At 52.7% G+C, this 12,225-nt stretch overlaps 2 protein-coding genes across 5 annotated transcripts in view; one reads left to right on the forward strand and one right to left on the reverse strand.

Annotated features, from left to right (window-relative positions):
• Nucleotides 1-10,961, reverse strand: part of DDX24 (DEAD-box helicase 24) — a 48,451-nt gene extending 37,490 nt beyond the window's left edge. The window contains exon 1 of one of the 2 annotated variants that reach the window (XM_061181198.1): nt 10,349-10,807. The gene's annotated coding sequence lies outside the window, so the exon portion shown is untranslated. Of the gene's footprint in view, nt 1-10,348 lie in introns of both variants that reach the window. The other variant, XM_061181201.1, reaches the window with a different exon arrangement.
• LOC133084498 (interferon alpha-inducible protein 27-like protein 2) lies at nt 6,543-12,225 on the forward strand. 3 transcript variants are annotated; one of them, XM_061181207.1, is made up of 6 exons: nt 6,586-6,612; nt 7,580-7,651; nt 8,571-8,699; nt 10,491-10,520; nt 11,336-11,497; nt 12,018-12,225. In XM_061181207.1, exons 3-6 carry the CDS (start codon nt 8,627-8,629, stop codon nt 12,098-12,100), a joined length of 348 nt encoding a protein of 115 aa, XP_061037190.1. In that variant the 5' UTR covers nt 6,586-6,612; nt 7,580-7,651; nt 8,571-8,626; the 3' UTR covers nt 12,101-12,225. The 3 variants fall into 3 exon arrangements, with proteins under 3 accessions (XP_061037191.1, XP_061037190.1, XP_061037189.1); XM_061181208.1 differs by lacking the exon at nt 7,580-7,651 and having other exon boundaries at nt 6,543-6,612; XM_061181206.1 differs by lacking the exons at nt 6,586-6,612; nt 7,580-7,651; nt 8,571-8,699; nt 10,491-10,520 and adding an exon at nt 10,611-10,978.

Consider the following 12,225-nt stretch of genomic DNA (forward strand, 5'->3'; position numbering starts at 1 on the left):
GGTGGGCATTTGTTACATACCAATAGCTAACTGATAACCTGACACAATGTGTGCAAGCCATTGAGAGATTCAAGGTATATTGCTTGGAGGAGAGAGAAGACAGACATTAATTGTAGCTATCTGGGAAGACTGCTTGGAGGGAGACTGCTTATTTAAGGATTATGTAGTTATAAGTAATAGAATTTTGATTAAAACTGTCTCAGAGTTCAAGGGACTTTATTGGCTTGCTAACTGAACAATAGAAAAGTCATTTGGCTTCAGGCAAAGTTTGATTCAGCAGCTCAACACTGATGCCAAGGACCTGTTTTTTCCTATCCCTCCTCTCTTTGTTACCCAACACAAGTTTGTGTGCCTGAGGCACAGTGAGGCCAGACAAACCGAAATTTTGGAGTTTGGGGTTTATTGCAGGGCCATGAAAGAACGGGGTGGCTCATGCCCCAAAAAACTACAACTCCCCAAAGGGTTTCAGCAAAACATTTTTAAAGGCCAGGTGAGGGAGGGGCATCCCAGGGACTGTGATCGGCTCGCACACAATTCCCTGATTGGTTGATGTGGAGGTAACAGAGCAGTTAACATTATCAGTCCTTACATGCCAGTAGGTCTGAGGGCTACATGCTCATGGTCATCAATCTCTTCCATTTGGTGGTGGTTTTTAGCATCTGAAAACCTCAGGAAATATGCATGAGATACTGTTATTTGGGTACTTTAGAGAGGAGCTACAGCAGAGGATACTGGGGAGGCGTCTGTCCTTCCTGGGAGGTCCCTATAGGGTCCTGCTCAGTTACATCTGATTTCTGAAGCATCAGCTTCACACTATGGCTGCCGACTCTCATGGTTAACAAGAGGGCTGTTAGCACACGCTGAAGGCTACTTCCTTCTATTTCACGTCTCCCCCCAAAAGAATATATTTTCACGAACCTTGTGCTGAAAAGCAAGGAAACTTCCTTCTCAAATATCTCTGGTAAATGTTTCTGTAAGTATCTTATGGACTTCCCTGGTGGCGCAGTGGTTAGAAATACGCCTGCCAATGCAGGGGACAAGGGTTCGAGCCCTGGTCCGCGAAGATCCCACATGCCGCGGAGCAACTAAGCCCGTGCGCCACAACTACTGAGCCTGCTCTCTAGAGCCCGCGAGCCACAACTACTGAGCCCGCACGCCTAGAGCCCGTGCTCTGCAACAAGAGAAGCCACCGCAATGAGTAGCCCGCGCACCGCAAGGAAGAGTAGCCCCCGTTCGCCGCAACTAGAGAAAAGCCCGCACGCCGCAATGAAGGCCCAACACAGCCAAAAATAAATAAATAAATTTATTTTAAAAAATAGACTAAATATGAGTCTTTATTTTTAAAAAACAGATGTTCCTGTAAGTATCTTAAACGGAGTCATCTATTTATTCCTAAACTGGTTACTTTGGCCCAAAGGATGGATGTGATGATTGATTTCACTCAATCTGGGATCGCGTTTGGAGGCTGGGAGGAGAGCCCAGGCCTCTGATAAACCCAGACTCAGGGCAGGGGCTCCAGTACCTGAAAGAGAAGTAAGTTCCTGTTTCTAAGAGGACAGGAACTTGGGACGCTACGTGGCCGAAGACAGTGACTGTCCCCTACAGACAGCACAAGGCTTGTCCTCTGACAGAAGACTGGCCCTTGTAGGGGAAACCGGAGCAGTCTCCCGGCCAGGCTTGCTGTGCCTTTCTCTGTCTTTAAAAAATCTTCCTACTGCTTCAGCAATTAGGGAAGAGCATGATGGACCTAAAGCCAGGCCATCGGTAGGTTTTTGTCTTTTTATTTTTTAATGTTACAAAACGGGTTTTTTATTACTTGCTAATAAAAACTAACATTTTACTGCACTTAAATTACCTAAGGTGGGGCATGTTGATAACAGGGGAGGCTGTGCATGTTGGGGAGCAGGGAGTATAGGGGAAATCTCTGCCATGAACCTCAGTTTTGTTCGGAACCTGAAACTGCTCTGAAAAATAAAGTCTATTAAAACAATTACCTAGTAAAGATTTACCTAATATATATTCATTCTAATAATACATTCACACCTGAGAAATATTATTCATTAATAAACGCATTTGCTCTTAACCATCTGAATGACTACAGATTAGGCTAAAGCTGACTTGGGTCTGACAACCATCCTCTCCTATCATCACATTCCCTCACTCCCACTCCCAGAAGTAAGTGCTGCTACAATTTGATAAGTATTCGGTTGGCCAAAAATTTCGTTAGGTTTTTCCCACAAGATGTTATGGAAAAACCCAAACGAGCTTTTTGGCCAACCCAATACTTTCCATTCTCTTCTATAGTGACTTCCTGTGATAGATGATAGATAGATAGGTAGATAGACGTGAGAGATAGACGACTTCAGAGAATATATTTATTTATTTAAATTCTTAATTAATTAATTAATTTTTGGCTGCGTTGGGTCTTTGTTGCTGCACGCGGGCTTTCTGTTTTTTAGTTGCAGCGAGCTGGGGGCTACTCTTCGTTGCAGTGTGCAGGCCTCTCATTAAGGTGGCTTCCCTTGTTGTGGAGCGTGGGCTTCATTCGTTGTGGCACGTGGGTTCAGTAGTTGTGGAGCACGGGCTCTAGAGTGCAGGCTCAGTAGTTGTGGCGCACGGGCTTAGTTGCTCCGCGGCATGCGGGATCTTCCCGGACCTGGGCTCGAAGGATTCTTAACCACTGCATCACCAGGGAAGCCCCAGAGAATACATTTAATGTAGTGCTGTTATATGCATTTTTTATTGATATAGTTTTGTTTTAACTCATACATATTGTTTTGCAGCTGGCCTTTTTCTATTCTATAGGTCTTTCTCATTATTTTTAACTACTGTTTGGCATTCCATGGTAATCATACACCATATTTTATTTAGCCTTTTCTCATTTTACTAATATTCGTGTAGCTTAATGTTAAAAAAAAAGAAGTTTCCTGTTTTGGAGAAATCTCAACTGAAACTTCAGAGCTGAGAACAGTGGGGCACAAGGACCTTTACTTCCAAAGAGCGCTGCTGACCATGCCCCTTTGGGCTAACAGTTCTGTGACTATCAGCCCCTAGCACCTATATCCAGTCTATATGTGGGAGGGCTTGGGATTCATTGAAAAAGATGCTTTAAAAGCAATTCGTTCAACCAATATTTGCTGAATGCCCACTCGTGCTCTGAGTGCTGTGACACAGGGTTTAATGGGACAGAGACCTCTGTCCTCATGGAGCTTTGATGGGGGCCTGGAGGATGCTTTAGCTTTTCTTGGTCCGGATCTCAGAGCCCCAGCGGTATGCAGTATGAGATCTCTCAGACACGCGACAGTTGGGTGCATCCAGGGCTGTCTACCCACAGAGAGTGGGCAGTGGAGGAGAGGTTGGACCACTGGAGCTTGGCAGTGTGAGGAAGCTGCGTTCCTGAGGGTCACACGGAGGCTTGGAGAGGCGATGGGGTTTGAGCCATCTTCAAAAGACTCAGCCAAGAGGGTGCCTGCCTAGGTGTGGAGACCCGGGAAGAAATGGACGCAGCAGCGGCAGGGGGCAGTGGGCAGGGGGACGGGGAAAGAAAGAGAAAGGGTCCAGAGAACTCAGGTAAAGAGCAAAATGGGAGGGCCCCACGGGGAGTCGGCAAAGAACTCCCTGCATGACTCTTTAGCTCATCTGTAAAATGGGGATAATAGGACCTCTTCAGGGGGTTGTTGTGAGGATTAAAATACTTAATACCCGCAAGCACAGTGCTTGGCCCAGAGCAAGAGTCGGGCCCAAAAGTGTCCCCTTGTAGGAGAGCTCTGCGGATGCTGTGGCAATCTGTCTTTGGCGCCCTCTGGTGGGGAAGATTCAAAGTGCCAGCTCTCTATAGGCTCTTGGACCCTCCGGTCAGCAGGGTTCACTCACCCACAGGGTCCTTGCCCAGGGGAAGCTTCCCCTGGCTGGACACCTCCAATTCTGTCTCTGGCCACCGCTCTCCAGCAATCCACCCATCCTGGGTTCCCCTCGACCTTCTGGGCTGTGTTTATGTCCGAGTTCTCAGCTCTTCCAGCTCTGCCTGCCTGATTCCACATTTGGGCCACGGGAAACAGTCAGGAGCTCTAAAGGAGCAGCTCCCCGCCCAGAGTGGTCCCCTTGCCCTCCTTTTGTTGCAGCAAAAATAGAAATAAAGTCTTCCCTCTCCTGAGAACAAGGAAAATAAAGGCAACAGTGAACAGGCTAGAGAAGAAGCATAACCTGGCCTGAAAGAGTTAATCATGCCTAGTTTTATTTTAACTGTTACTAAAACTAGATTTGTACTTCACAAAGCTAATCTATCACTCTTTAACACTATGTGAATTACATCCTGTGCTGCCTTGTAGCAAATCACCCCTTGTAGCATTTGCATTTCAAAAAGAAGTTCACCTGCCAATAACCTTGAGACAAAGGCACCCAATTACAGGGCTGTCTGATGCCAGCTGTGACTGTTTTGAAATAATGCAGGAAGAAGAATGCAAGACCTTCACTGTTTTGATCCTTATCATATACCCCAGACTGCAAGCCCCACATATAAAATCTTCTCCGAGTCCCTGAGGCAGGGGTGAGGGAGGGGTGAGGGAGGGGTGAGGGAGGGGTGGGGAGGGGTGGGGAGGAGAGGGATGGGGGAGGGGTGGGGGAGGGGTGGGGAGGGGAGGGGAGGGGTGGGGAGGGGAGGGTAGGGTAGGGGAGGGGTGGGGAGGGGAGGGGAGGGGTGGGGAGGGGAGGGGTGGGGAGGGGAGGGGAGGGGAGGGGAGGGGAGGGGAGGGGTGGGGAGGGGAGGGGAGGGGAGGGGTGGGGAGGGGAGGGGAGGGGAGGGGAGGGGTGGGGAGGGGAGGGGAGGGGAGGGGAGGGGAGGGGTGGGGAGGGGAGGGGAGGGGAGGGGAGGGGAGGGGTGGGGAGGGGAGGGGAGGGGAGGGGAGGGGAGGGGTGGGGAGGGGAGGGGAGGGGAGGGGAGGGGAGGGGTGGGGAGGGGAGGGGAGGGGTGGGGAGGGAGGGGAGGGGAGGGGTGGGGAGGGAGGGGAGGGGAGGGGTGGGGAGGGAGGGGAGGGGAGGGGTGGGGAGGGAGGGGAGGGGAGGGGAGGGGTGGGGAGGGAGGGGAGGGGAGGGGAGGGGTGGGGAGGGAGGGGAGGGGAGGGGAGGGGAGGGGTGGGGAGGGAGGGGAGGGGTGGGGAGGGAGGGGAGGGGAGGGGAGGGGAGAGGTGGGGAGGGGAGGGGAGAGGTGGGGAGGGGAGGGGAGAGGTGGGGAGGGGAGGGGAGAGGTGGGGAGGGGAGGGGAGGGGGTGACACAGTTCTTGAGGCACTAGCCTGCTGTGTCTTCTCTTCTGCCTGGCAGAGGAAGAAAGCCATCTCTCTTATCCTCCAAGATCTCTGTCTCTGTATTTCTGTTCGGCATCGGTGCACAGAGAAGCCGAGATTTCGGCAACACTTTCTCAGGAAGGCCTGTCAGCTACCGTCTTCTGCCTTTAGCCCTTATAGGCCCAACTCAGACACCTGTCCTTGTTTCCCTCAAATTCCAAGGGATTCATGTCCAGCTTTCCAAAATGGGTCCCACTGAGGTGCAGCTGGCCAAAGCACTTTCCCTCTTGTCACCCATGGGACTTGAAGGAAAGCAAGGGCCACCAGTGCTCTCTTGTTCTTTCTCCTTCTCCCTTTCCTTTCCTCTCCGATCTCAACTCCCTAATTCATCCTCTACTTTTAAAACTCGTTTTCCAGTTTCTTAGCATAGCTTTCCAGCAGAGCTTAGAAGGTCGAGGTTCTTGGCCCATGATTGACCCGTTCCCTGTCTTTGAACCTCAGTTGAAGATAGCAATGAACATTCAACCAGTTCCAAGAAAGTCCTGCATTTAACATTCGTATGTGGTAAAAGTATAAAACCATGCCTGGGAATAATCAACTCTAAATTCTGGAGGGTGACTCCCTGTGGGGAAGGGGGCAGAGAAAGGAGGGAGATTAGAAGGGATTCTTGGGTCATGTAAATTGTATCTGTAATGTTTGAAGTCCTTGATCTTAATAAATAAGTTTGTCCTTTGGGGAAGATGTTACCAAACGCAAGATCGTGTGCCCCAGGCAGAGGGAGGCCAAACAAACCCAAACATTGGAGTTTGGAGTAGAGCGATGTTTATTGCTGGGCTGAGCCCCCTCAAAACCTCAAACTCCCTGAAGGGTTTCAGCAAAGTATTTTTAAAGGCCAGGTAAGGGAGGGGCGTCCCAGGGTATGTAATCAGCTCCTGCACAATTCTCTGATTGGTTGATGGTGATCAATCCTTAAGCACCAGAAGCTCTGGGGGCTATGTGCTCAGGATCATCCAGCAGTTAACGTCTTCCATTTGGTGGTGGTTTTAGCATCTGAAAAACTCAGGAAATATGCATCACCTACTATTATCTAGGTACTTCTCAGAGGAGCTAAAGCAGAGGACATGGGGGAGGGGTGTCCCGGGAAGGCCCCATAGGGTCCTGCAGGGTTTCCAAGACAGGAGAAAAATGGGTTTGGCTTTCGTTTTCCTGGGAAAATGAAAGCTATCTCTCTGGCTGCCTGCGTTCCTTTGGGCTGTACTTCAGGTGGGTGGAACTGCTATAAACATCCTGCCTCAGGCCTTCCCAGAACACAGACAAGCTCAAGACCCACAGGTCAGTTCCACATCTTCAGAAAGTCTGCTCCTTTGGGTGAGACAGGCAGGGGTGGGAAGGGGCTGCTCCTTCCTGACGCCCCTACCTTCGGGGGGCGGGGGGCCTCAGCGAGTGGAGGGGAGACCCGTGTGGATCCACTGGAAGAATTGTCTCATGTTTCTCATCTGGGTGGCTGCAGTCAGAGAAGCTGGGTCTTGGGAGGGAAGTGACTTAAGCCCCCAACTGGGCTCTGGGACTCTGGAAGCCATGAGCCTAGTCCGTGCCCGGGTGACCCTCCAGCCATGAGCCTGGGTAGGGGTGAGGTGGGCAGGGGGAAGAGACAAGCATTAGGAGGAACCAAATCAGAGCCATTCCAAGCCCACGCTTTGGAAGCAGCTGGACCTGGGTCGAGTCCCGCTTTGCCAAGCCAAGCTTTGTGATCTTGGATGAATCTCTTACCCTCTCTGTGCCACTATTTCCTCATCGTAAAATGGGGATAGGAATCTCATCCTTCCCGTTGAGTTAGTGAGGAGAGTGCATGAGAACAGGAACCCAGAACAACCTGACCGTGGTATAGGCCTTAAAAACGTAATTTGTCTTGATTTCCTAATTCTGGCACATTTTAAATTACTCCATGGAGATTTAAGGGAGTTCTAGAAATCTGTGTTTCAGGAGGAGGGAAGCAGCCCACCTCGGGAAGTAAGATCTCCCTCCAGCCCCCTCCCCACCTTCCCCTCACACAGGTCCTTCTGTAACCCCAGTACCATATCTTGGACCCTTCCCAGGCCTGCATCTTCCACAAGCTCAGAGCAGCCTCTCTACCCCTTGGAGCCCCTTGAGATTTTTAAGGACAGTGGGTGTGACCCCAGTTCTGGTGTCCTCATCTCCCCATCAAAGCTCCACTGTTTCAGCAGTTTTGGTGCCGGTCATTTTCTGTGCCATAGAATTTACCAGCGCTGTCCTCTTAGCATCTAACCTGGCTTCCCAGATACTGTCTGCAGGTAGCCTGGTCAAAGTGGGCGGGGCAGCCTCTGGAGGTATCTTGGCAGGACTTCCTTGGGTGAGTGTTCCTGGCAGGGACTGGTGGGAGATGGCATGGGGGCTAGGGAGGGCACAGGGTCCTGCCCAAGGACCCATGGGAGGGGACAATAGCATCACCTTCAGTCTCTCCCTCCCCTGTCCTTCCCCTTAGGCGTCTGCCCTGGCTTTCTCTCTGAGAGGGGTCAGAGGGAGGCAGGTCCCTGGGCACAGGGGATCTGGGCCCCCTGCCCTCTCCCACCTAGAGAGGGGGGACCTTAAGGGACCCTGCGTCTGAGGCCCACTCTCTGGCTCTCACTTCCCCGGGATTCACCACCAGAATTCTCCTCCTTTAGTTTTTTACTTAAGCGTCCAACCAGCCTTTCGTAAGTTTGTCCTGATGGATCTCAGATCCAGAGCAGTGATTTGAACAAAATTCTTCAATTCAGGCCCATTTTCTTCAGTTAGTTCTTGCAAGCTCCCTTTCTGGTTTTATTTATTTATTCTCACTGTTTATCTTCCCTTTTGCTTGCAATTCCCCCCTCTCATATTAGAAAGTCAGCCTTTCTAACATGTTGAACGTGTATCTGTTTTTCGTATATTTTTTTGTAAAATGGGTGTTGCTTTTTGTTTGGATGTGGTTTAATTTACATACAGAAGAGTGTATTGTATATCTCATTTTCTTTCTTTTATTCCACACTGAGAACTGTGTTTCTGAGATCCCTCAGGGTCGATAGGTGAGCTTCTAATCCTTACTTTCAATCGCTGCAAAGTGCTCCAATGTGCATCCGCCACCATTCAACTTTCTGCCCCTAGGGTGGACCCCCGGGGTCCTCCCACCTCTGCCAACAGAAACTGTACAGCATGGAATTGGCTGGGGGGGGGGGGTGGGCGGTGACACAGCCTCCAACCACCGCCCAACCTCTGACCTCTGACTCCTGTACATCACCCTCTGTTCTTAGGGCTCACCCTGTCATCCAACGCTGCCCTGGCTGGGGCCACATCTACCCTGGGATCCATGCTGGGGACACTGAACGGCTCCTACCTGCTAGGATGCCCTGCTGCGGCCCTGACCGTTTTCCCACTAGGAGGTAACTGGCCCTGGGTGATAGACACCCCTCAATGGACCCCTACCCAGCACATGGGAGTATGACAAGAAAGTTAAGACCTGGGCCACAACTGGCAGTCTTCCTCATGGTCAGAAATATGAGGACTCCTCAGCTTATGAGAAACAATTCATAAGATGAAAAGAATCAGAACAGCTGAATTTGATCAAACGCTGTGACATCCTAGTCACTAAGCTTAGCACTTGACATTTATCAATTCATTTAATTCTCATAACAACCCCAGAGGAAGATGATATTGCCCCTTATTTACAAATGAAGGAAGCGTTGTCCAAGGGCCCTGGGCTGGGAGGTGAGGTGGGGTGGGTAGCTGCTCCGGAGCCTGCGACAGGAAGTAGAACAGAAATGCAGGCGCCGGGGCCTGGGAGGAAGGCTCAGGGCAGGGCAGGTTCTGAACAGCCCAGAAGGGCCATGCTCCTCCACCCGGAGATGTCCACTGGGGGAGCCCTGCAGGCAGGCCATCAGACAGACAGCACCCTTTCCCCTGGGCCGTCTGTGTGTTGGGGCACAGGTACGCCAAGCTGCTGGCCAGCCTGGCATCATCTCTCCTCCCAAACAATAATGCTGAGCCTCAAATACCCTTTAACTGGGCTCTTGTTTCTTGAGTCTCTGGTTCCATACCCCAACCAGGTGGCCTACTGGTCACTTAGGGCTTAGCTTTCATACCCCTTAATCTCTTTACTTCCTTCACTGCCACCCCAAAGCTCTCTTCTTGGGGAGCTGGCTGAGCTCACTCCTGCACACCTTGCTAGTGTTAGAACTCCTGGTCCCCACTGGCCCCAAAGATTGCAGTCCTGGCTGCTATGGCTGCTGCAGACCAAGACCTCTGCCAGGGAGTTCCAGGGACTCTCAGTGTTGGGGAGCCAGGTAACTATGGTCCAGTGTTGTGAGGGGCTCCAGCCACAGGGGATCAAGGATGGTTCTGATTGGGAGGGTCAGGGTCAGCTTTCCAGAGGAAGGGGCAACAGGTGGGGCCTTGGAGAGTCAGCAACATTCAATGTGTTCCAGCACTGTTTTCAAGCAGCCTTCAGGCCTTCAGCAGTGCTTGCCCTGATTTCAGCCGGGTCCTGCAAAATGAAACACACCTCTCCACAAGGACTTACTGCTGTCGGAAGAGGTTTCTCTGGACGAAGGGAGAAGGTTATATAACGCTCCCCCAGACACACACTCATAAATCACCAACCCTATTTCAGATGAACTAACATCCCGGCTCAGAGGTCGTGACACTCACTTCCTTCACCTCTTCCTGCCTGAGTCAAACCGCCATGCCCTAAATTACTTTGCCAAGAGTCCCGCATTCAATGTGAAGGGGGCTGCAGCTGCACGCCTTCCTTCCCAAATCTGTAAGGTTTTGTTTGTTTTTGTTTTGACCAAACCTGGCTTGGAAGGCAGAGAGAAAAAAGAACTTCTGTGCTTCCCACAAACAACCCCCAACCAACCAGTCTGCAGACATTAAAAAGACACGCAACAAAACCCCTATCTGATGGTTGGATTTTTCTGGAACAAGGCCCTCAAACCCCGTCTCCAGATTACTCTAGGCCAACGCATGCAGGTCCACTCAGGACAGGTCACCCGCCTCCCCAGCAGCCTTTGCCAAGCTCAGGGCTGTGGCTCACCTTCTCAGGAAGAAGCAGGCAGGGGTCCTTCCTTCCTGTGTCTCCCAGCCTGGGGCAGCCCCCCCATGGGTGGGCTGTGGGCTCAGGGAGTGGAGGGGCAGCCAGTGTCGATCCACTCACAGAATGTTCTTTCGGTTTCCAGCCAAGGCTGCTGCAGCTGTGGTGGGAGGAGGTAAGTCCCTGCCGCGAGAACCTGCTCCTGGCCCATCCCCAGGCCCTGGGACTTGGGGAGCCGCTGGCCTTGCACCTGCCCCAGGCTTCCTGTACGTTGTAGGGTAGGAGGTGCTGGAATGAGAAAAATGAGGAGCTTTCCTGCTCGGCACAGAGGCAGCCCCAGCAGGGGCCCAACCTCCTTGCCCAGCCTCCACCGCGTGACTTTGGATGTGGCTTTGAACTCCTCTGGGTTCAGTTTTCCTCGTGAAAAACAGGCCAAGGCTGCCCGTTCAGGGTTATTGTGAGGGTTACGTAAGATGAGACATGCGCACAGTCTGGACCCAGGAGGTGTGTTAAGGAGAAGCCATTGGCTCAGCGACTCTGGCTTCCGATTGCTCTGCGGTGACGCCGTGGAGACCCAGAGTTGGGATCCAAGCAGGGCTCAGACCGTGCTCCTTGCTTTATGCTGGGCCCTGGGTAAGATTTGCTTGTATTAAAGATTTCCTCAGCGACGACAAGAAGCTTGCAAACCTCCGCCCCGCCCCCAACTTAGTTCCAGGATTTTACTAAGGCAGAAACTGAGGCCTTTCCCCAGGAAGGTCCTGCTGCGGATCAGAGGCCTGACCCCGGTGACCCCGCGGCCCTCCCCTCCGCTTTCCCCACCAGCTGTGCCGCCCTCGACTCCTGACTGCGGGCCGTGCCTGGAATCTCTCCCAAGCTCAGGCTTTACCCCTTCTCCAGGGTCCCTGAAGTCCCCCAAGCTTGATGTGCTGTGTGTGTGTGATTTGGGGACGTGTGCATCTCCCCCTCAACCCAGCTCCTCTCCCGCTACAGCCCTGGCCGTGGGGGCTGTGCCCGTGGTGCTGGGCGCCGTGGGCTTCACCGGGGCAGGAATCGCCGCCTCCTCCTTAGCGGCCAAGATGATGTCAGCGGCCGCCATCGCCAATGGGGGCGGAGTTGCCGCCGGCAGCCTCGTGGCCATTCTCCAGTCCGTGGGTAAGTGTCTCCGATGGGGCTTGCTGTGGAGGGTGAGGGAGGACAAGAGCCTCAGAGCATCCAGCCCTGACCTTAGCCCTGGTGAGCCCCAGTCTGCCTGTGCCTTTGTCTCACCCTCCGTGGTCACTCTCTCTCTGGGTCTCTGAAGCAGGCCTGTTGCCGGGGGCAGGTGCTCTGGCCTAGGGTGTGCTCGGCTCAGGCTGACCCTGCCCAAAGCAGACTTTCTGAGTTAGCTGGGGCATCCCTGTCCCACCTGGGGTTCAGCCTTCTTTCCCAGAGAGTGAGGCAGCTCCCAGCCATCGGTTTCACCACTGGAGTTCATGCCTTTGGGTACCTGCTTGCAGCAGCCTTTCCCAAACAGAGATCCTTGGGGGTTGGGGAAACAGAGAAGGGTTCTGGGTGGGATCTCTGGGCCTGAGGCCCTCCTGACAGGCCCTGGAGTCTCGGACCCCATGGTTCTGCGCCCCAAGCTGCCCCAGGCTGCCTGTCCCATTCTACTCACCCTCTGCTTCTCCCCCAGGATCAGGTGGACTCTCCCTGTCATCCAGAGTCCTCCTGGGATCGGCTGGGTTTGCCCTTGTGTCCCTCGTGGTGGGCTTGTGACAGCTCCCTGTCACTCCCTTTGCAGAGAAGAGGACCAGGTAGTGCCCTGCTCGCCAGCCTGATGCAGTAAGGGACCAAACGCTGCACCCCCAGAGGAAAATAAGAAATAAAAATGAGTTGTTGCA

Source organism: Eubalaena glacialis, chromosome 2, assembly GCF_028564815.1.
Source record: "Eubalaena glacialis isolate mEubGla1 chromosome 2, mEubGla1.1.hap2.+ XY, whole genome shotgun sequence".
NCBI classification, from domain to species: domain Eukaryota; kingdom Metazoa; phylum Chordata; class Mammalia; order Artiodactyla; family Balaenidae; genus Eubalaena; species Eubalaena glacialis.

What these genes read in the sequence shown, in the direction of transcription:
- LOC133084498 (XM_061181206.1), top strand. Translation starts at nt 10,819, where the DNA reads ATGAGACATGCGCACAGTCTGGACCCAGGAGGTGTGTTAAGGAGAAGC. An exon ending in TGCTTTATGCTGGGCCCTGG is followed by an intron (nt 10,979 to 11,335) that starts GTAAGATTTGCT and finishes CTCCCGCTACAG; the next exon opens with CCCTGGCCGTGGGGGCTGTG. An exon ending in GGCCATTCTCCAGTCCGTGG is followed by an intron (nt 11,498 to 12,017) that starts GTAAGTGTCTCC and finishes CTTCTCCCCCAG; the next exon opens with GATCAGGTGGACTCTCCCTG.